At 39.4% G+C, this 23556-nt stretch overlaps 1 protein-coding gene across 3 annotated transcripts in view; it reads left to right on the top strand.

The window, feature by feature from the left end:
• The window catches only part of LOC128694123 (ER degradation-enhancing alpha-mannosidase-like protein 1), a 137179-nt gene that overhangs the window by 52028 nt on the left and 61595 nt on the right, over positions 1-23556 (top strand). For all 3 annotated transcript variants that reach the window (XM_070080498.1, XM_070080504.1, XM_070080488.1), the window contains one exon: positions 21455-21575. In XM_070080498.1, the coding sequence (XP_069936599.1) occupies positions 21455-21575 (121 nt within the window). The remainder of the gene's footprint in view (positions 1-21454; positions 21576-23556) is intronic.

Genomic DNA, 23556 nt, shown 5'->3' with positions numbered 1-23556 from the left:
ATATATCCCTCCAAACTGCCAATATCCCAAACCCCTCTTTTAAAGTGCAGGCATTGTATTTCCCATTTCCAGTACTCAAGTCCAGCTATATAAAAATAATTGGTTTTCCTGAATCCCTTATTTATTTATTTATTATTTTTATTTATTTTATGTCTTTGCAAACAGTACATTGAGATTTTATATTTACAATAGTGGGTTGCAATGCAAAGAGAGCCTCTATTATGCCTAGGCATTATGGATTATGGGCCAACTTAACATTATTGGCTTACAGACTACTTAACACTAAAGGATTTTATCATAGTTGTACAGTAGGACAGTAATTATTTCATAGTTGAACAGTAGATTATTAATTATAAGTGAATTATATTTGTGTAAGACAAAGGATATATTCATATAGTCTAAAATGCTTTTTGTGAAAACAATGGTTCAATTGTATTCCTGTCAACAATGGATAAAAGTGATTGTTGAAGTTATGATGTGGGAGTACATAGGTGAGTATGTGTGTACTGAGTATTTAGCATTTAGTCTAGGGTGATTAAGTGGCTTTTGAGAAGTCTTAAACTGATTTGCAGACTGGGTTACTTTAATATATTCTGGTAATGAATTCCATATTTTAGGGCCCTTTATGTGCATAGAGTTTTTACACAGTGTGATATGGATACGAGGTATATCAAAAAGAGATCTGTGTCTTGTGTTCTGGTCATGTGTCCTGTTTAAGTTGGTGAGGAGAATTTTGAGTGGAGGGTTTATATTTGTGTGTATTGTTCTGTGTATGTAGTAGGCACATGAATAAGTATGGATGTTCTTAAAGGTGAGCAGATTCAGACTTTTGAAAATTGGTGGAGTATGCTGGCGGGAGTGGGAATTCGTTACCATTCTTAATGCTGCCTTTTGCTGGGTTATGAGGGGTTTTAGGTGATTGGATGTTGTTGATCCCCATGCATAAATTCCATATGTAAGATAAGGGTATATGAGTGTATGGTACAGTGCCAGGAGAGCTGATTGTGGAACATAGTACCTTATCTTTGATGGTATGCCTACAGTCTTGGAGATTTTCTTGGTGATTTGTTGTATGTGTCCGGAACTTAAGGCTACTATCAAGGTGGATACCTAGGAATTTTCCCTCTGTGAGTCTTGTGACTGATGATCCATTTAGCGTTATATTAATCGGATCATTTGCAGCTTTGTTTCCAAACTGAATGAAATAGGTTTTATCAGTATTCAGGGTAAGTTTATTAGTCATCATCCAGGCAAATATTTTCTGCAATTCGTCATTGACTGTGTTTGCTAGTATGACTGTGTTTGGGTGGGAAAAGACATATATATGTAGTGTCATCTGCAAATAATATGGGTTTGAGTAGCTGTGATGCATTCGGTAGATCATTAATGTAGATGAGAAAGAGGAGTGGTCCAAGGACGCTTCCTTGTGGGACTCCTACTGTGATTGGTTGGGTGGAAGAGTTTGCATCATTTGCATGCACATATTGAGTTCTGCTACTAAGGTATGATTTTAGGTAGTTGAGGGAGTGGCCTCTGATACCATAGTGCATTAATTTGGAGTACAGCAGTTCATGGTCGACTGTATCGAAAGCTTTACGTAAATCAATGAAAATGCCCGGTGGGACTTCTTTCTTTTCAAGTGCGGTATATATTAGTTCTAGCATGTGTATGATATTATCATTCGTGCTTTTATTATTCCTGAATCCAAACTGACAAGGGTTTAACATGTTGTGTGAGATGAGGTAGGAATAGATCCGTCTATGAATTAATTTTTCAAAGATTTTAGAGAGCAGTGGTAAGTTAGATATTGGTCTATAGTTATTCAAGTCAGCTTGGTCACCTCCTTTGTGGATCGGAGTGAACCTCGCTATTTTGAGGATTGTTGGGAAGGTAGCTGATTCAATGGATTTGTTAAAGAGCGTTGCAATAATTGGCGACAATACTTGAGAAGCTTTTTTGTACATAAAAGCAGGCAAGCTGTTTATGTTTCCTGCCTTGTTTTTAAGGGTGCTTATGATGAGCGTAACTTCTATGGGGTTGGTTGGAGCTAGGAATAGCGTATTTGGGTAGGTACCTATGAGGTATTCTGATGGACGGGTGTTTATGCTTGGTATTTTGTTCGCTAGATTTTTACCAGTGGTGGAGAAGAAAACATTGAGTCTGTTTGCTGCTTCAGTAGGTGTGAGTAGGGGTTCATCTGATTTTGTTAGTTTGATTCTTCTGTTTTTGGATAACTTTTTATTTCCAAGAATTTAGGATAGAGTTTTCCAGGTTTTTTTCATATTACCTTTGATGTTATGTAATCTATTTTCATAATACAATTTTTCTGATCTTCTTATCAGGCTGGTAAGTGCTGACGAGTAATGTTTAGACTGTTCTCTAGTTATTTGACCCATTCTATACTGTTTTTCATATTTGTGCTTTGTGTTAATGGATTTGAGGATGCTTGGTGTTAGCCAGAGATTATTCAGTCTCTTTGCTGTGATCTGTTTAGTTTTTTGGGGGGCAGTGTTTGTTATAGAGGCTTTGGGCTTTTTTTAGAAAATTATTTATACATTCATTCATATCTGTATATCTTTCAAGCTCATTTTGCCAATCGATGTTATTCATAGCTGCTATAAAGTTGCTGTCTCATTATGTAGTTTTGTGGCAGTTTGCCCAGATTAGTTATGAGAAAGGTTGGGTAGTGGTCTGCAGTGTTGTCTGTGATTATGCCTGATTTTAAAGGGGATATGGTGTTTGTCCAGATGTGGTCTGTTAACCCCTAAACGGTCCAAATGTATATATACGTTCTCTCGCGTTGCGCCCCAAACGTATATATACGTTTTGTTTGTCATTCATTCAACATTGCCACAATAAGCCTGAGTCGCCTAGACATGAGAGAATGGATGTGCACACTCACTGTGCACCATATTAAAATAATTGGGGACACCTGGGTACCATATACTCTTTTTTCCTATTAAAAAAAAAAAGTTTTTTTTTTCTCAAAAAATTTGGGGCGCTACGCGAGTGAACGTATATATACGTTTGGACCGTTTAAGGGTTAAGGAGATGCTTGTCTCGGTGATTCTTGTAGGTTTAGATATTGTTGGTAGCAACAGGCAGTTACTCATTGTGTCTGTGAATTCAGTTACTTGTGGGTCCTGGTTGTGTAGTATGTTTATGTTGAAATCTCCTGTTAGTAGTAGGTGGTCCTTATTCATGTGTGCATCAGTAATCAGGTTTCCTAGTTTTTCACTAAAGTGGTAAATGTTTGACTGTGGTCCTCTGTATGTTTATAACTGTGAGGGGTTTTTGCAGGTCTTTTGATTTAAATTTGGCTATGATATATTTTCCCTTGTGCAAGATTTATTGATGCATTTGAGTTGATTTGAGTAGTATATAGCTGTTCCTTCCCCTTGCTGGTCTGTTCTACAGTTGTGTATGGCCATGTAACCAGGAATGGTATAGACATCTGTAATATCAGGCTTAAGCCAGGTTTCTGTGAGAGTGATGATTGATATTTTGGAATGAAGGGAATTGAGTAATGCTGTGAGGCCATCATAATGTTTGCTCAAGGATTTGACATTGTAGTTAAAGATGGTTATGTTATTGTTTGCACTGAGTATTGTCTTTGCTTGGTCTGCTGTATAGTAATTACAGTTGCTGTTTGATTCGTGTATTTCATTTAGTAAAAGTTTACATCAGGATCTAGGCCTGTAATCATAGAATAAGAGTAATTTTACAAACTAGATTTTCTGAGTAAAATAATATAAGAGTTATATTGAATCTACAACTAGATTTATGAATAAGACTTTGTAATTATTCTAAATCTTGTACAAATTTAAAAGAATAAGGGATTATTACAGTACAAATAATTCAGTTATACAATTAAGCATCTAATACCACCTTAATTGTTTTAACAAATGTGAGTTTGTGAGCTATGGTAGATATTAACAGTTAGAATAAAGGAGCTAGTGGATATAATAATAAATGAAGGTATTAAAAACAAACCTAGGTAGTAGGTTGGTAGACAGCAACCACCCAGGGAGGTACTACCATCCTGCCAAGTGAGTTTAAAACGAAAACCTGTAATTGTTTTACATGATGGTAGGATTGCTGGTGTCCTTTTTTCTGTTTCATAAACATGCAAGGTTTCAGGTACGTCTTGCTACTTCTACTTACACTTAGGTCACACTACACATACATTTACAAGCATATATATACACACCCCTCTGGGTTTTCTTCTATTTTCTTACTAGTTCTTGTTCTTGTTTATTTTCTCTTACCTTCATGGGGAAGTGGAACAGAATTCTTCCTCTGTAAACCATGTGTGTTGTAGGAGGCAACTAAAATGCCGGGAGCAAGGGGCTAGTAACCTCTTCTCCTGTATATATTACTAAATGTAAAAGGAGAAACTTTCGTTTTTCCTTTTGGGCCACCCTGCCTTGGTGGGATACGGCCGGTGTGTTGAAAGAAAGAAAAATTAAAAACAAAATCAGTAGCACCTGAGGTAGTCAATAGCACCTAGATTTATGAATAAGACTCTGTAATTATTCTGAAACTTACAAAAATTTGAAAGAAAAAGGGACTATTACAAAACAGATAATTCACTATATATTACCCTGCTCACACTCCAACAGCTCGTCAAGTCCCAAATACCATTCATCTCCATTCACTCCCATATAACACGCTCATGCATGCTTGCTGGAAGTCCAACCCCCTCGCCCACAAAACCTCCTTTACCTCCTCCCACCAACCTTGTCGAGGATGACCCCTACCCCGCCTTCCTTTCCCTACAGATTTATATGCTCTCCATGTCATTCTACTTTGATCCATTCTCTCTAAATGACCAAACCACCTCAACAACCCTTCTTCAGCCCTATGACTAATACTTTTATTAACTCCACACCTCCGAATTTCCACACTCCAAATTCTCTACATAATATTTACACTACACATTGCCCTTAGACAGGACATCTCCACTGCCTCCAACTGCCTCCTTGCTGCAGCATTTACAACCCAAGCTTCACACCCATATAAGAATGTTGGTACTACTATACTTTCATACATTCCCTTCTTTGCCTCCACAGATAATGTTTTTTGTTTCCACATATACCTCAATGCACCACTCACCTTTTTTCCTTCACTAACTCTATGGTTAACCTCATCCTTCATACATCCATCCGCTGACATGTCAACTCCCATATATCTGAAAACATTCACTTCTTCCATACTACTACTTTCCAATTTGATATCCAATTTTTCTTTATCTAAATCATTTGATACCCTCATCACCTTACTCTTTTCTACGTTCACTTTCAACTTTCTACCCTTACACACACTCCCAAACTCGCCCACTAACCTTTGCAACTTTTCTTTAGGATCTCCCATAAGCACAGTATCATCAGCAAAAAGTAACTGTGTCAATTCTCATTTTTTATTTGATTCCCCATAATTTAATCCCCTCTCTCCAACACCCTAGCAATTACTTCTTTTACAACCCCACCTATAAATATATTAACCCTTTCAGGGTTTCCGACGTACTAGTACAGCTTACATAAGAACATAAGAAAGGAGGATCACTGCAGCAGGCCTGTTGGCCCATACTAGGCAGGTCCTTTACAGTCCATCCCACTAACAAAACATTTGCCCAACCCAATTTTAATGCTACCCAAGAAATAATCTCTGATAACTCTATCTACTCATTTGCAAGTCCCAATCAGATCCAACCCCTCTCACTCATGTATTTATCCAACCTAAATTTGAAACTACCCAAAGTCCTAGCCTCAATAACCCAACTAGGTAGACTGTTCCACTCATCAATTACCCTATTTCCAAACCAATACTTTCCTATGTCCTTTCTAAATCTAAACTTGTCTAATTTAAATCCATTACCAGGGTTATTGACGTACTAGTACACCTAAATTCTAGCGCCTTCAAATCTAGCGAGAGAAAGCTGGTAGGCCTACATATGAAAGAATGGGTCTATGTGGTCAGTGTGCACAGTATAAAAAAAATCCTGCAGCACACAGTGCATAATGAGAAAAAAAAACTTTGACCGTGTTTTTGGATTAAAACAGAGACTTTGCACTATATTTTCGTATGGTATTTATGGTTGTATTTTAGTTTTCCTGGTCTCAATTTATAGAATGGAAGACATATTACAGAAATTGAGATGATTTTGATTGGTTTCGTAATGAAAAGTACCTTGAAATTGAGCTGAAAGTAGCAGAAATGTTCGATTTTTATCAAAGTTCAAAAGTAAACAAATCATGCCAAGCATCCAATATACGTCAACTGGTGAGTCTGATATAGTTTCACAAGTGCGCTGATATTATTTATACCATTTCTACACCATTTCTACACTAATGTAGTAGTTTGCATAACAGTAAATCTTCTGTTTTTTGTGAGAATAAAAATTCAAAGTGGAAAGCAAAAAGAGATGTAAGAGGTGCCTGGGGACGTGACTAATGAACAGAGAAAATGTTATTTTAGTGCCAGGAATATCTGTCTTGTTTATTCTGGACCCAATCTGGAAATTGGCATCTTCTGAAATTTGTGTTAAATTGGCAAAATTGCCAATTTCTGACCACTTTATTGGATAGTTGAAATCAGTAAATGGATGTTTTTTTGTACTCATTCGATAGAAAAAATGGAGTTCTAGCAAAATAAATATGATTTTTGTCAACTAGTACACTGGAATTGGCCGAAAATAGGGCTCAAAGTGGGCAAAATCACCAATGTGTAAACATTATTGAGACCACTAACTTCGCGAGAACATAATTCCATAAGTTTTCCATCAAATTTCATACTTTTGGTGTCATTATGATCGGGAAAAGATTCTCTATCTTTTCATAAGAAAAAATAATTTTTTTCCGAAAAATTTTCGACCTTGAGAACAAGTTTAGGAGAGGGCCTCTCGACCCTGAAAGGGTTAAACAACCATGGTGACATTACACATCCCTGTCTAAGACCCACCTTTACTGGGAAGTAGTCTCCCTCTCTTCTACACACCCTAACCTGAGTCTCACTATCCTCATAAAAAATTTTTACAGCGTTTAGTACTAAAACTTACTACCTATTCCATATACTTGCAACATATGCCACATTGCTCCCCTATCTACTCTATTCATAAATTGCTCTATCCATTGCTCTTCTATCCACTCAATCCATAAATGCAATGAAAACTTCTCTACCTTTATCTAAATACTGTTCACATATATGCTTCAATGTAAACACTTGATTTACACATCCCCTACCCACTCTAAAACCTTCTTGCTCATCCGCAATCCTATATTCTGTCTTGCCTCTAATTCTTTCAATAATAACACTACTGTACACTTTTCCTGGTATACTCGGTAAACTTATTCCTCTATAATTTTTACAATCTCCTTTGTCCCCCTTCCCTTTATATAAAGGAATTGTACATGCTCTTTGCCAATCCCTAGGTACCTTCCCCTCTTTCATACATTTATTAAACAAAAATGCCAACCACTCCAACACTATATCCCCCCCTGCTTTTAACATTTGTCATGATCCTGTCAGTTCCAGCTGCTTTACCCCCTTTCATTCTACGTAATGCTTACAAGACATACAAATGTTTATTTCTTTATGCAGTATACAAAATGTAGCTTACATGTAATAGAATATTGTTCAGCACAAAAGAAAGCCACTAGCATGCTGTTCATAAATATTCTGTGTGGGGGCATTCAATTACAAAAACTAATTGTTCTTAACATAAATTCATTATACAGGTCTCCCTCAACATTCGCGTTTTCAACTTTTGTGGGCTTCACACATTCGCGAATTCCCAACTGTCAGATTTCCAGCCGCCAAATTCCCAGCTGCCAAATCATATTTAAGTTTCCCGCCACCTGTGAGTCCCTACTACCCTCCCTCCGACCCCCGCAACTGGCAGCCAGCCCTCCCACCACTGTGTGGTGAGTGTTTTGTTTGTTCATTATTTGCTATTAAACTACAGTATAAATAATGTAAACCCATTCATGACTGTATATTGGAATGGCTATTTGGACAGGTATTGGACGGTGACATCATGTGTTTACTCTTGAACACAGCAAAAAATCAAACATTTCTGCTACTGCTAATAATAACAACAGTAATAATAATAATAATAATAATAATAATAATAATAATAATAATAATAATAATAATAATAAATACAATAGAATTAAAGAAGGAAATTGTACAAAAATACAAGGGAGTGGTTGACACATTGTCAGTGTGACTTTGTTTATGCTGGAGTGAACATTAGTCTCCGTGCTCTTCCAAACATTTCACAATAATTCATTGTGTTTGGTGCTTGTAGATTGAGTGCAACTGGAGTGGTAGAGGCAGTGGGTGAGGCAGTGGGTGAGGCAGTGGGTGAGGCAGTGGGTGAGGCAGTGGGTGAGGCAGTGGGTGAGGCAGTGGGTGAGGCAGTGGTTGAGGCAGCGGTAGAGGCAGCGGTTGAGGCAGCGGTTGAGGCAGCGGTTGAGGCAGTGGGTGAGGCAGTGGGTGAGGCAGTGGGTGAGGCAGTGGGTGAGGCAGTGAGTGAGGCAGCGGTTGAGGCAGCGGTTGAGGCAGCGGTTGAGGCAGCGGTTGAGGCAGCGGTTGAGGCAGTGGTATTTAATAACATATATGTTATTAATAATAATAATAATACATGTTATTAATAATAACATGTACTATTAATATTTATAACATATATGTTGTTAAATACCACTGCCTCAACTGCTGTCTCTACCATTGCCTCAACTGCTGCCTCTACCATTGCCTCAACCGCTGCCTCTACCATTGCCTCAACCGCTGCCTCAACCGCTGCCTCAACCGCTGCCTCAACCGCTGCCTCAACCGCTGCCTCTACCACTGCCTCAACCGCTGCCTCAACCGCTGCCTCAACTGCTGCCTCAACTGCTGCCTCAACCACTGCCTCAACGGCTGCCTCAACGGCTGCCTCAACCGCTGCCTCAACCGCTGCCTCAACCACTGCCTCAACCACTGCCTCAACCGCTGCCTCAACCGCTGCCTCACCCACTGCCTCACCCACTACCTCAACTGCTGCCTCACTCACTGCCTCACCCACTGCCTCACCCACTGCCTCAACCGCTGCCTCAACCACTGCCTCTACCATTGCCTCAACCGCTGCCTCAACCGCTGCCTCAACTGCTGCCTCAACCGCTGCCTCAACCGCTGCCTCAACCGCTGCCTCAACCGCTGCCTCAACCGCTGCCTCAACCGCTGCCTCACCCACTGCTTCACCCACTACCTCAACTGCTGCCTCAACCACTGCCTCACCCACTGCCTCACCCACTGCCTCAACCGCTGCCTCAACCGATTCCTCAACTGATTCCTCAACCACTGCCTCTACCACTGCCTCTACCACTCCATTCGCACTCAATCTACAAGCACCAAACACAATGAATTATTGTGAAATGTTTGGAAGAGCACGGAGACTAATGCTGACTCCAGCATAAACAAAGCCACACTGATGATGTGTCAACCACCCCCTCATATTTTTGTACAATTTCCTTCTTCATTTCTATTGTATTTATTATTATTATTATTATTATTATTATTATTATTATTATTATTATTATTTTTTTTTTTTTTTTTTTTTTCAACAATTCGGCCGTCTCCCACCGAGGCAGGGTGACCCAAAAAAAGAAAGAAAATCCCCAAAAAGAAAATACTTTCATCATCATTCAACACTTTCACCACACTCGCACATTATCACTGTTTTTGCAGAGGTGCTCAGAATACAACAGTCTAGAAGCATACACATATAAAGATACACAACATATCCCTCCAAACTGCCAATATCCCAAACCCCTCCTTTAAAGTGCAGGCATTGTACTTCCCATTTCCAGGACTCAAGTCCGACTATATGAAAATAACCGGTTTCCCTGAATCCCTTCACTAAATATTACCCTGCTCACACTCCAACAGATCGTCAGGTCCCAAGTACCATTCGTCTCCATTCACTCCTATCTAACACGCTCACGCACGCTTGCTGGAAATCCAAGCCCCTTACCCACAAAACCTCCTTTACCCCCTCTCTCCAACCCTTTCGAGGACGACCCCTACCCCGCCTTCCTTCCCCTATAGATTTATATGCTTTCCATGTCATTCTACTGTGATCCATTCTCTCTAAATGACCAAACCACCTCAACAACCCCTCTTCTGCCCTCTGACTAATACTTTTATTAACTCCACACCTTCTCCTAATTTCCACACTCCGAATTTTTTGCATAATATTTACACCACACATTGCCCTTAGACAGGACATCTCCGCTGCCTCCAACCGTCTCCTTGCTGCTGCATTTACCACCCAAGCTTCACACCCATATAAGAGTGTTGGTACTACTATACTTTCATACATTCCCTTCTTTGCCTCCATAGATAACGTTTTTTGACTCCACATATACCTCAACGCACCACTCACCTTCTTTCCCTCATCAATTCTATGATTAACCTCATCCTTCATAAATCCATCCGCCGACACGTCAACTCCCAAGTATCTGAAAACATTCACTTCTTCGCATCGCTATTAGAGTGTTCGCATCGCTATTGGGCCGTGCGGACGTGCTGCGCAGTAGCTCCTGATTGAGTTGGCATTTGCGCAGTGTTGACGTGTACTTGGCTCTGTGAAGACCTGTTTGCGCGCTCTCTAGAATTGAAGCAAGATGCCCTCCATCGAGCAACTTTACCAACAGCTTAAGGAAGAATTGAGGTTGGCGAATTTGGAAATTAGGCGATTGACCGAGGAAAACAAGAAGATTCGTAGTCCTCCTGTTTTGAGTCCTCAGGTCAAGAAGGGAAACTGGTCAGTGGCTGGACAGCAGGGAAAGAAGTTGACGATTAAGAAGACGAATGGAAAGGTAGAAACGATGAAGAAGAAAGAGACTGCCGTGGAAACTGTTGTGGAAACATCCAATACATTCTCAGTGCTACCCGACGAATGTGAGTTGACTACTGGGAACGACACGACAAAAGACATTAAGGAAGGTAAGAATATTGTTGTTGTTGGGGATAGCCAAGTTAGGTATATGGATAGGGCGTTCTGCTTGAAGGACAGGAGTAGGAGACAGAGAGTTTGCTTTCCTGGGGCTGGGATGGAGGATATTGTTAGCCGTCTGGATGACATCATGAGAGGTAATGGGAGCAATCCTATTATCTGTCTCAGTGCTGGAGGCAACGATGTTGGCAGACGTAGGAGTGAGGACCTGATTAGCAGGTATAGGTCAGCAATAGAAATAATTAGAAGTAAGGGTGGGAACCCTCTCATATGTGGTATTTTGCCAAGGAGGGGAGTTGGAAGTGAATGGTTGTCCAGGGCAATTGGTGTCAATTGCTGGCTGAACAAATACTGTAAGGAAAATGCGGTAACATTCATTGACAACTGGGACCTCTTCTATGGCAGAAATGACATGTATGCTAGGGATGGGGTTCACTTATCTAGGTGTGGGGTGGAAGCACTGGCAACTGCAGTGGAGGGAGCAGTTAGGACTTTAAACTAGGAATAGTTAGTGGTATGGGTTTTGGCAGGAAAACAGTGAAGTCCCAGTGTAGTAATATTACGAGTTCTAGGGAAACTAGTAATAATAAGAACGAGATAGATATTGAAAAGCCAGGGACCTTGGGTGATAAGGACAGTAATAGGTTTAGTAGGAAAATAGAAATGAGCAGGAAGGGTAAAGAGAAAGGAGAGTCTTTCAATGTTTATTATGCTAATTGCCGTAGTGCTAGGAATAAGATGGACGAGTTGAGATTAGTTGCTAGTGTAGGTAACATTGATGTATTTGCCTTAACTGAGACGTGGTTTAATTCAAAAAGTCGGGACATGCCTGCGGAATGTCATATTCAGGGTTTTAAATTGTTCCAAGAAGATAGAAGTATTGGGAGGGGGGGTGGGGTGGCATTGTATGTCCGAGATCGCTTGAACTGTTGCATAAAAACGGGTATTAAGTCTGAAGTAACACATACAGAGTCTGTTTGGATAGAATTTTCAGAGGGGCATGAAAAACTGATTTTAGGAGTGATATACCGTCCCCCTAACTTAGATAGGGACCAAGGGAAACTACTATGGGAGGAAATTGTTAAGGCCACAAGGCACGATAATGTAGTAATTCTAGGAGACTTTAACTTTAGTCATGTTGATTGGAATTTCTTGACTGGGAATTTAGAATCGTACGACTTCTTAGAAGTATTTCAGGATTGTTTTTTGAAGCAGTTTGTGACAGAACCTACAAGGGGAAATAACCTGCTTGACTTAGTTATGGCAAACAATGAATCCCTTGTTAATAATTTAGAAATTTCAGAGGAACTGGGTGCTAGCGACCACAAGTCAATTACATTTAGCATTGAATGGAAGTACGATAGTAGCGATAACTCAGTAACAGTCCCAGATTTTCGCTTAGCAGATTACGATGGGCTTAGAGAACACTTATCATCTGTTGACTGGGGTAACGAAGAGAGCTATCAATATGACAGTTTTCTGAACACTATACATGCTGCTCAAAGAGCGTTTATCCCATATAAAGAAATTAGATCAAATAGAAATGACCCAAAATGGATGAATAATAGGCTCAAATATCTACTAGGGCATAAGAAAGGAATTTATAGGCGTATCAAAAGAGGTGAGGGTCATCTTATGAATCAGTATATTGACATTAAGAGGGACATTAAAAAGGGGATAAGAAAAGCTAAAAGGGACTATGAAATTAAAGTTGCTAGGGATTCTAAAACTAACCCAAAAAGTTTTTTCCAGGTCTATAGAACAAAAGTTAGAGATAAGATAGGTCCCCTTAAAAATAACTATGGGCACCTTACTGACAATGAGAATGAAATGTGCTTGATTTTAAATAATTATTTTCTCTCAGTTTTTACACAGGAAGACACTAACAATATTCCAGTAATTAATTTTTACAGTGGGCTAGAAGAAGATAAATTATGTAACATCACAGTCACTAGTGAGATGGTTGTGAGGCAGATAGACAGACTGAAGCAAAATAAGTCGCCGGGTCCTGATGAGGTTTTTTCAAGGGTTCTTAAGGAATGCAAAATGGAACTCTGTGAACCATTAACTAATATTTTTAATTTATCTCTTCAAACAGGTGTAGTGTCTGATATGTGGAAGATGGCTAATGTAACTCCTATTTTTAAAACAGGGGACAAGTCGTTACCGTCAAATTACCGCCCAATAAGCCTGACCTCAATTGTAGGCAAATTACTAGAGTCAATTATAGCTGAGATTATAAGAAGCCATCTCGATAAGCATAGCTTGATTAATGATACTCAGCATGGATTCACAAGAGGCCGGTCTTGTCTAACTAATTTATTAACTTTCTTCAGTAAAGCTTTTGAGGCTGTTGACCACAATAAAGAATTTGATATTATTTACTTAGATTTTAGTAAGGCTTTTGATAGAGTTCCGCACCATAGACTGTTAAAGAAAGTGGCAGCTCATGGCATTGGGGGAAAAGTGCTCTCGTGGATCGAGTCATGGCTCACTGACAGGAAGCAGAGAGTGTCCATAAATGGGGTTAAATCCGAGTGGGGATCTGTAACAAGTGGCGTTCCACAGGGATCAGTCTTGGGCCCGTTGTTATTTATAATATATATCAATGATCTTGATGAGGGAATTACTAGTGATATGAGCAAATTCGCCGATGACACAAAGATAGGTAGGATAATTGATTCAAACGTAGATGTTAGGGAACTTCAGGAGGATTTAAACAAACTCTATTCTTGGTCAGAAAAGTGGCAGATGCAGTTCAATGTAGATAAATGCAAGGTTCTGAAGCTTGGGAGTGCCCATAACCCTAGTACTTATAAATTAAATGATGTAGAACTTAGCCATACAGATTACGAAAAGGACTTGGGGGTTATGGTGAGCAGCAACCTTAAACCAAGACAGCAATGCCTAAGCGTACGTAATAAGGCAAATAGATTACTGGGATTTATATCAAGAAGTGTAAGCAACAGAAGTCCAGAGGTCATACTGCAGCTTTATACATCATTAGTAAGGCCTCACCTTGATTATGCAGCTCAGTTCTGGTCTCCGTATTACAAAATGGACATAAATTCGTTAGAAAACATTCAGCGTAGGATGACTAAATTAATACATAGCATCAGAAATCTTCCTTATGAAGAAAGATTGAAGACTCTTAAGTTACATTCACTTGTTAGACGAAGAATGAGAGGAGACCTGATCGAAGTGTATAAGTGGAAGATAGGTATTAATAAAGGGGATATTAATAAGGTCTTGAGGATGTCTCTCCAAGAGAGAACGCGCAGTAATGGATTTAAATTAGATAAGTTTAGATTTAGAAAGGACATCGGAAAGTATTGGTTTGGAAATAGGGTAGTTGATGAGTGGAACAGTCTACCTAGTTGGGTTATTGAGGCTGGGACTTTGGGTAGTTTCAAATCTAGGTTGGATAAGTACATGAGTGGGATGGGTTGGATTTGAGTGGGACTTTCACATCAGAGCTTATTTCTTGGGCGGCATTGAAAATTGGGTAGGGCAAATGTTTTGTTAGTGGGATGAATTGTAAAGGACCTGCCTAGTATGGGCCAGCAGGCCTCCTGCAGTGTTCCTCCTTTCTTATGTTCTTATGTTCTTATACTCCTCCTCCCCAATTTGATATCCAATTTTTCTTTATCTAAATCATTTGACACCCTCATCACCTTACTCTTTTCTATGTTCACTTTCAACTTTCTACCTTTACACACATTCCCAAACTCATCCACTAACCTTTGCAATTTTTCTTTAGAATCTCCCATAAGCACAGTATCATCAGCAAAAAGTAACTGTGTCAATTCCCATTTTGAATTTGATTCCCCATAATTTAATCCCACCCCTCTCCCAAACACCCTAGCATTTACTTCCTTTACAACCCCATCTATAAATATATTAAACAACCATGGTGACATTACACATCCCTGTCTAAGACCTACTTTTACCGGGAAGTAGTCTCCCTCTCTTCTACACACCCTAACCTGAGCCTCACTATCCTCATAAAAACTCTTTACAGCATTTAATAACTTACCACCTATTCCATATACTTGCAACATCTGCCACATTGCTCCTCTATCCACTCTATCATATGCCTTTTCTAAATCCATAAATGCAATAAAAACCTCCCTATCTTTATCTAAATACTGTTCACATATATGCTTCAATGTAAACACCTGATCTACACATCCCCTACCCACTCTAAAACCTCCTTGCTCATCCGCAATCCTACATTCTGTCTTACCTCTAATTCTTTCAATTATAACCCTACCGTACACTTTTCCTGGTATACTCAGTAAGCTTATTCCTCTGTAATTTTTACAGTCTCTTTTGTCCCCTTTCCCTTTATATAAAGGGACTATACATGCTCTCTGCCAATCCCTAGGTACCTTCCCCTCTTTCATACATTTATTAAACAAAAGTACCAACCACTCCAACACTATATCCCCCCCTGCTTTTAACATTTCTGTCATGATCCCATCAGTTCCAGCTGCTTTACCCCCTTTCATTTTACGTAATGCCTCACGTACCTCCCCCACACTTACATTCTGCTCTTCTTCACTCCTAAAAGATGGTATACCTCCCTGACCAGTGCATGAAATTACTGCCTCTGTTTCTTCCTTAACATTTAAAAGTTCCTCAAAATATTCTCGCCATCTACCCAATACCTCCATCTCCCCATCTACTAACTCCCCTACTCTGTTTTTAACTGACAAATCCATATTTTCCCTAGGCTTTCTTAACTTGTTTAACTCGCTCCAAAATTTTTTCTTATTTTCATTAAAATTTCTTGACAGTGCCTCTCCCACTCTATCATCTGCTCTCCTTTTGCACTCTCTCACCACTCTCTTTACCTTTCTTTTACTCTCCATATACTCTGCTCTTCTTATAACACTTCTGCTTTGTAAAAACCTCTCATAAGCTACCTTTTTCTCTTTTATCACACCCTTTACTTCATCATTCCACCAATCACTCCTCTTTCCTCCTGCCCCCACCCTCCTATAACCACAAACTTCTGCCCCACATTCTAATACTGCATTTTTAAAACTATTCCAACCCTCTTCAACCCCCCCACTACTCATCTTTGCACTAGCCCACCTTTCTGCCAATAGTCGCTTATATCTCACCCGAACTTCCTCCTCCCTTAGTTTATACACTTTCACCTCCCTCTTACTTGTTGTTGCCACCTTCCTCTTTTCCCATCTACCTCTTACTCTAACTGTAGCTACAACTAAATAATGATCCGATATATCAGTTGCCCCTCTATAAACATGTACATCCTGGAGCCTACCCATCAACCTTTTATCCACCAATACATAATCTAATAAACTACTTTCATTACGTGCTACATCATACCTTGTATATTTATTTATCCTCTTTTTCATAAAATATGTATTACTTATTACCAAATTTCTTTCTACACATAGCTCAATTAAAGGCTCCCCATTTACATTTACCCCTGGCACCCCAAATTTACCTACTACTCCCTCCATAACATTTTTACCCACTTTAGCATTAAAATCCCCAACCACCATTACTCTCACACTTGATTCAAAACTCCCCACGCATTCACTCAACATTTCCCAAAATCTCTCTCTCTCCTCTACACTTCTCTCTTCTCCAGGTGCATACACGCTTATTATAACCCACTTTTCACATCCAATCTTTATTTTGCTCCACATAATCCTTGAATTAATACATTTATAGTCCCTCTTTTCCTGCCATAGCTTATCCTTCAACATTATTGCTACTCCTTCTTTAGCTCTAACTCTATTTGAAACCCCTGACCTAATCCCATTTATTCCTCTCCACTGAAACTCTCCCACCCCCTTCAGCTTTGTTTCACTTAAAGCCAGGACATCCAGCTTTTTCTCATTCATAACATCCACAATCATCTCTTTCTTATCATCTGCACAACATCCACGCACATTCAGACTTCCCACTTTGACAATTTTCTTCTTCTTATTCTTTTTAGTAATCTTTACAGGAAAAGGGGTTACTAGCCCATTGTTCCCGGCATTTTAGTTGACTTTTACAACACGCATGGCTTACGGAGGAAAGATTCTTATTCCACTTCCCCATGGATATAAAAGGAAAATTAATAAGACCAAGAACTATTAAGATAAAATCAAAGAAAACTCAGATGAGTGTGTATAAATAAATGTGTACATGTATGTGTAGTGTGACCTAAGTGTAAGTAGAAGTAGCAAGACATGCCTGTAATCTTGCATATTTATGAGACAGACAAAAGACATCAGCAATCCTACCATCATGTAAAACAATCACAGGCTTCGTTTTACACTCACTTGGTAGGACGGTAGTACCTCCCTGGGTGGTTGCTGTCTACCAACCTACTACCTATATTATTATTATTATTATTATTATTATTATTACTATTACTATTACTATTGTTATTATTAGCAGTAGCAGAAATGTTTGATTCTTTGCTGTGTTCAAGAGTAAACACATAATGTGACCGTCCAATACCTGTCCGAATAGCCATTCCAATATGCAGTCATGCATGGGTTTACATTATTTATACTGTAGTTTAATAGCAAATAATGAACAAACAAAACACTCACCACACAGTGGTGGGAGGGCTGGCTGCCAGTTGCAGGGGTCGGAGGGAGGGTAGTAGGGACTCGCAGTGGTTGAGGAAGTGGTGGAGGGAGTGGTATTTAATAACATACATGTTATTAAACCATAACATGTATGTATTTAGTACAATTTATGACGTTTTCATGTATTTTATGATTGTTCATGGTTCAACAAGTTAAGGAAGCAGTGTTTTATTATATTTCCCTACAACATATTGGGGCACCAAACATTTGCGATTTTTCAACATTCGTGAGGCTCTTGATCCCCTAACCCTCGCGAATGTTGAGGGAGACCTGTATACAGTATACAGTGGTACCTCAGGATACAAATTTATTTCATTCCAGAAGGCTGTTCGAGTGCCAATACTGAAAGAATTTGTTCCCATAAGGAGATATGTAAATTAGATTAATCCATTTCAGACCCCCAAAAATACACTTGCAAAAGCACTTACATAAACACATTTACATAATTGTTCGTGTTTTGAGCTGTTTGTATGCCGAGGTACCACTGTATAAGCATAACAAAAACAGCAGAAATTTCCATACAGTTATACATTTTGCATCACAGTTTTCAAGCTTTTTTTTGCTCATGTTCAGTATGAGTCTCCTGCAGCAGTGTCCAGCAGTAGTCAGCCATCAAACTGATCATTAGGTTTCCTTGATACAGTAGACTGTCATTTAACATGGTAGTTACATTCCTGAAAATGCTGTATTAGGTAGACTGTGTTAGGTGAACTGAAGCACTTATGGGAAAAATAGGGTTACATTTCTCGGCGCCCCAAAAAAGCCAAACAACCCTTTTTTTTTTTTTAGATCAACAGATTTTACAAAAATAAAAGTGAATATGTAATTGTAGTTCATTGTTTTGATGTATTGTGTTGTTTTCACTGCTTAAGATTACAAATGCAACAGAAATATTATTTCTTACCTTAAATTGTGGGTGCTTTTGTCTGTGGATGATTGTGGAGAGTGGAGAGTTATGCTGTGGCCTTACCGGGCTGAGGTGGATGGTAGAGGTTCTGGTACTAAAGTCGATGGTTGTACTCAAGTGTGCATAAATTCTGTAATGGATTTCTGTTCTGTTTTACCCAGCAGTACATTATACAACTGACGGTAAGGCATCAGCTGCTCTAGACACCGTTTCAGGGTCCTCTTCAGTGAAAAAGTCTAACTTTAAGTCAGTCAGTAAATCAGTCAAGTCAGTAAGTCAGTCAGTAAGTCAAGTCAGTCAGTCAAGTAAGTCAGTAAGTCAGTCAGTAAGTCAGTCAGTCAGTAAGTCAATCAGTAAGTCAGTCAGTCATCACACACTCATATGTACCTCATTCTTACAGTTAAAAGTGAATATGGGAAAAAGTAAGGTGATGAGGATAACAAAAAAATTATGTAACGGAAGATTGAATATCAGATTGGAGGGAGAGAGTATGAAGGAGGTGAATGTGTTCAGATATTTGGGAGTGGATGTGTCAGCAGATGGGTCTATGAAGGATGAGGTGAATCATAGAATTGACGAGGGGATAAAGGTGAGTGGTGCACTGAGGAGTCTGTGGAGATAAAGAACTTTATCCATGAAAGCAAAGAGGGAAATATATGAGGGTATAGGTATACCAATGCTCTTGTATGGGTGTGAGGCATGGGTTGTGAATGTTGCAACAAGGAGAAGGCTGGAGGCAGTGATGTCATGTCTGAGGGCAATGTGTGGTGTGAGTATAATGCAGAGAATCTGTAGTTTGGAGATTAGGAGGTGTGGGATTACCAGAACTATTATCCAGAGGGCTGAGGAGGGGTTATTGAGATGGTTTGGACAAGTAGAGAGGATGGAACGAAATAGAATGACTTTGAGAGTAAACAAATCTGCAGTGGAGGGAAGGCGGGGTAGGGGTCGGCCTAGGAAAGGTGAGAGGGAGGAGGTAAAGGAAGTTTTGTGTGCGAGGGGCTTGGACTTCCAGCAAGCGTGCGTGAGCATGTTAGACAGGAGCGAATGGAGACAAATGTTTTTTAGGGCTTGACGTGCTGTTGGAATGTAAGCAAGGTAACATTTATGAAGAGATTCAGGGAAACCGGCAGGCCAGACTTGAGTCCTGGAGATGGGAAGTATAGTGTCTGCACCCTGAAGGAGGGGTTCCACTGTACACATAGTGTAATGACAACAGCTTGTTGGACTGTGTTGGTGGATAATAGGTTGATGGGTAGACTTGTGGATGTGCATTGTTTTTTCAAATTCATATTTTTATTTCTTTTATGTAGTACACAAATAATGTAATTCACATATATTAAAATATTGTTAGGCACAAATGAAAGCTACTAGTATGCAATGCATATCGGGCAAACTAATCCTAATTCTTAAAGACTACTTAAGAACTAGACGTAGATTATTTAGTATAATTTCTTATATGTACAAAAAAGTGATGTATCTGAATGAACAACAGTACAATTTTAAAAGTATGCATTAAGATTTCAAACCGATTTGGTGATCTTCAGTTAAGTAGGTTTCTTAAGCAGTTAACTATTATATGCACAATAATAAAGGCAGCTAATGTATGAAAGGTACAATTTTAAAAGTATGATTTGTTGTTTCAAACTGATTCATTGTCTTCAGTTTTGTGGAGTGATTGAATAGAGATGATGAAGATACAGGAAGCTACTTACAGTAGGAATATAATGGGACAAGATGAGTAATTAATTTTCTGTGGGAGTTGGAGGAAAACTGGAAGAACAAGGACAGAGTCTATATACCTTTTATATTGCATAAAACAGAAATATCCTGTACATAGGAGACTGAGAATTATGATGACATTTTGGTTGGACTTGGATCATTAACTAGTCAGAGAAGCATGAAGGGAAGGAGCCAGAATGTAAATGGGAGCGAGGCAGGGGACAGGAGAATAGAATGAGAGGAGGGAATAGTATTATAGTAACAGTGATAGTAACAGTAGTAGTAGAGATGCAACAGTGGTAGAGGTGGCAGTAAGAAGGAAGTAGTGGAAGTGAAAAAAATGGGCAGAGAGTGGAGTGTTAACAAAGAAGTCTGTTTTCCAGTTCTATAGGAACAAGAGAACAAAGGAGTACTGCAGGAGAACCAATGGCCCACAGGGGTAGGGCTCTCCAGTTCTATAGGAACAAGAGAACAAAGGAGTACTGCAGGAGAACCAATGGCCCACAGGGGTAGGACAAAATCTCTTCTGGAAAAAAAAAAAAACATGAGACACAACCCACCTAGGCAGAAGACTGGAGAAGCAATAAAAATATAGAAAAGTTGAAAGGGTAGAGAGAGGAGGCAATAAAGATCAGGTAAAATCATGAGTGTTCTGAAGAATGGGGCATTTAACAGTGTAATGAGAAAGAAAGGCATTTACAAAGGCAAAGCCAGGATTAAGATTCATATTAGGAATGTTGTGTATAAGGGATGCTTCAACAAGACTGTGTCTGAAGTGTATAGTTTTGGCAGAGGACCAGTTAATAGGATGACTGTGATCTCTGACATGACAGGAAAGAGCATTGTTAGTGTCGACAAGGCTAACATGTTTTGTGCTCTTTAAGTCTGTCAGAGAGAGAGAGAGCAACCAGTTTCTCCAAAATATTGGAGAGGACAAGAGGAACAGGAAATGGAGTAGACCCCAGAAGTATCAGTTGACATAAGTTTCAGTCTCCTACGTGCAGGTTATTTGTGTATTGTTCCAGGCAGAGTAGTGTACCTTTCATATTCTTTATATGAAGGGCTGATAATATCATGTTTAGGGGAAGAGAAAATAAAACCACATGCTTAGGTTGAACCAAAGCTATAGTCAGAAGGGAAATAAGATACCTCTACTTCCTTTCTCAGAATATTACTTCTGCTGCTATATTAGATTTACTTTTTCAGCCGACCACACTGTAATTCAGGTTCTGGTGATCATCCTTTATATGTTAATGTTGATATGAAGAATGGTGGAACACAGACAACCTGGATAGATTCTCTCCAAGCTGCATTTGCTGGAATTCAGGTACAGTATGCACAGGCTTAACCCTTTCACTGTCTGTTGCATAGAGCTAGGTTATTGATGCCAGAGCCACTTTTGTAGATCTACGTTTCAAGCACAGCTCCCTCAAATATGCTGTGAGTGGTAAATTTTGGCCTAGACATGAGAGAATGGATCTGTGCATAAATGACACTGCCCGATGCAGTGCATGATGGACAAAGCAAATCTCAGACCTTGTTTGTGGTTTAAAATAGCAAGTTTGAGGTGTTTCTAAGATGGTTTTGCTATTTCTTTGTATCAATTGATAGAATGGAAGACATACTACTGAAATGAGTATGATTTGGTTTAGTTTCAGGACTGGAATTATGTTGAAATTGGGCTAAAAGTAGCAGAAATATTTAAGTTTTTACAGTTTTTCTTATAACACGTGCACCCCCCCAGTCTGTTTTATGGATTTTTACTAGGTCTCCTTCAATTATTGGGTTGTTTTCTCTTATTTCTGTTACTAAGAAATTTTCTTATCTACTTTCCCACATTCTTTTATGCAGTAGAAATATAACCATTGTAAACAGTAAAACCTCTAATTACTGGACCTTCATTAAATGGATTTTGGTAATTATGGACAAAAAAATTGGCTAGACATACATCGTAATCATTGGATAAAATGGAAGAGAGTTTGCAATTCCGGATTTTGTCCATAGCAATAGTGTCTGGTTGTCTTCTAAATCATTAGACCAAGCCCAATGACTCTAGCATTTGTTGGGTATGGGCCAGAGCGGCCATGTCCACAACCTGCCTGTTTTAATTTTTCCCCAAGTTATAGGCTTCCTACAACAGTTTATTGTTTGTGCTCTCTCGTACACTTGTTATTCAGACTCCAATTTTTCCCTGGATTTACAGTGTTTTTTGTGTCTGTTAACATGTTAAGTAAAGTGCAGTTAACAATTGTTTCTAAAGCAAGTGGTGGTGTCAAGAGGAAACATGCGGTTCTCAGTGTTTCAGTGTTAAGGAGAAGCTTAAACTAAAGTAAAAGGACACAAGTGCAACTAATGTGACATTTATTGTGGCAACGTTTCGCTCTCCAGGAGCTTTATCAAGCCATTACAAACAATACATGGACACAGAGGGTATATAAAGGCTCAGAGTGAGGTGTAATACTAGTGAGGTACCATTTCGATGTTCACTAGTGGTAGTAGTAGTAGTAGTGGTAGTGACAAAAGTAATACAATATGGTAGAGCAATTAATTCGCACATGAGTAAAAGGATATAAAAGCTATTACTGTACTTGGGTAACATAAAAATAGGTTGGACAAATATAGACTGGAATGAGGCAGCTTGTTTCAGTGTTCACTCTCTGTGCTTTGTGTAGTATAACAGGAGAGACTATGTGATGGCAGGGTTTACTGTTTTCAGGAGGATTCTTGCTAAGACTTCGGAGATGGCAAAGCTGCCGTTGTTTTGTTTAATTGTATTCGAAACAGCGATCAGTGCTGATTCGAGGCACTTGCGTCTGCGGAAATTAGTTTATTTGATCACTAATTGGGCGTCTCTGAATTTCATGAGATGATTGGTGGAATTTCGGTGTTGTACACAGGCGTTGTTCAAGTTATCGTTCCTACATGCGTAAATGTGTTCATTGAGGCGGGTGTCGAGGTTTCTGGCTGTTTCACCTACGTAAATCTTGTCACAGCCTCCACAGGGTATAGTGTAAACTCCTGCATTGACTGGTTCGTGGTGCTTGGATTTTGTCCTGGTTATATCCTTATATCCGGAGATTTCAACTGTTTTTCTTTCAATAACAAGCTCTACAAACAAACCTATGGCATGGGAATGGGGTCCCCCATAAGTGCCGTCCTAGCCAACTTATACATGGAACACCTAGAGTCCGAACACTTCGCCAACATCATCCCTTCAAGCGTCACTTGGTTACGTTATGTGGACGATGTCCTCGTAATAACTCCAAAACGTTTTGATGTACGGGATCTTCAGGCAAGGCTCAACGCAG

The sequence above is a fragment of the Cherax quadricarinatus genome, chromosome 6 (assembly GCF_038502225.1).
Source record: "Cherax quadricarinatus isolate ZL_2023a chromosome 6, ASM3850222v1, whole genome shotgun sequence".
Lineage (NCBI taxonomy): Eukaryota > Metazoa > Arthropoda > Malacostraca > Decapoda > Parastacidae > Cherax > Cherax quadricarinatus.
The sequence above is the reverse complement of the archived record's forward strand: the minus strand, read 5'-3'. Positions and strand labels throughout refer to the sequence as shown.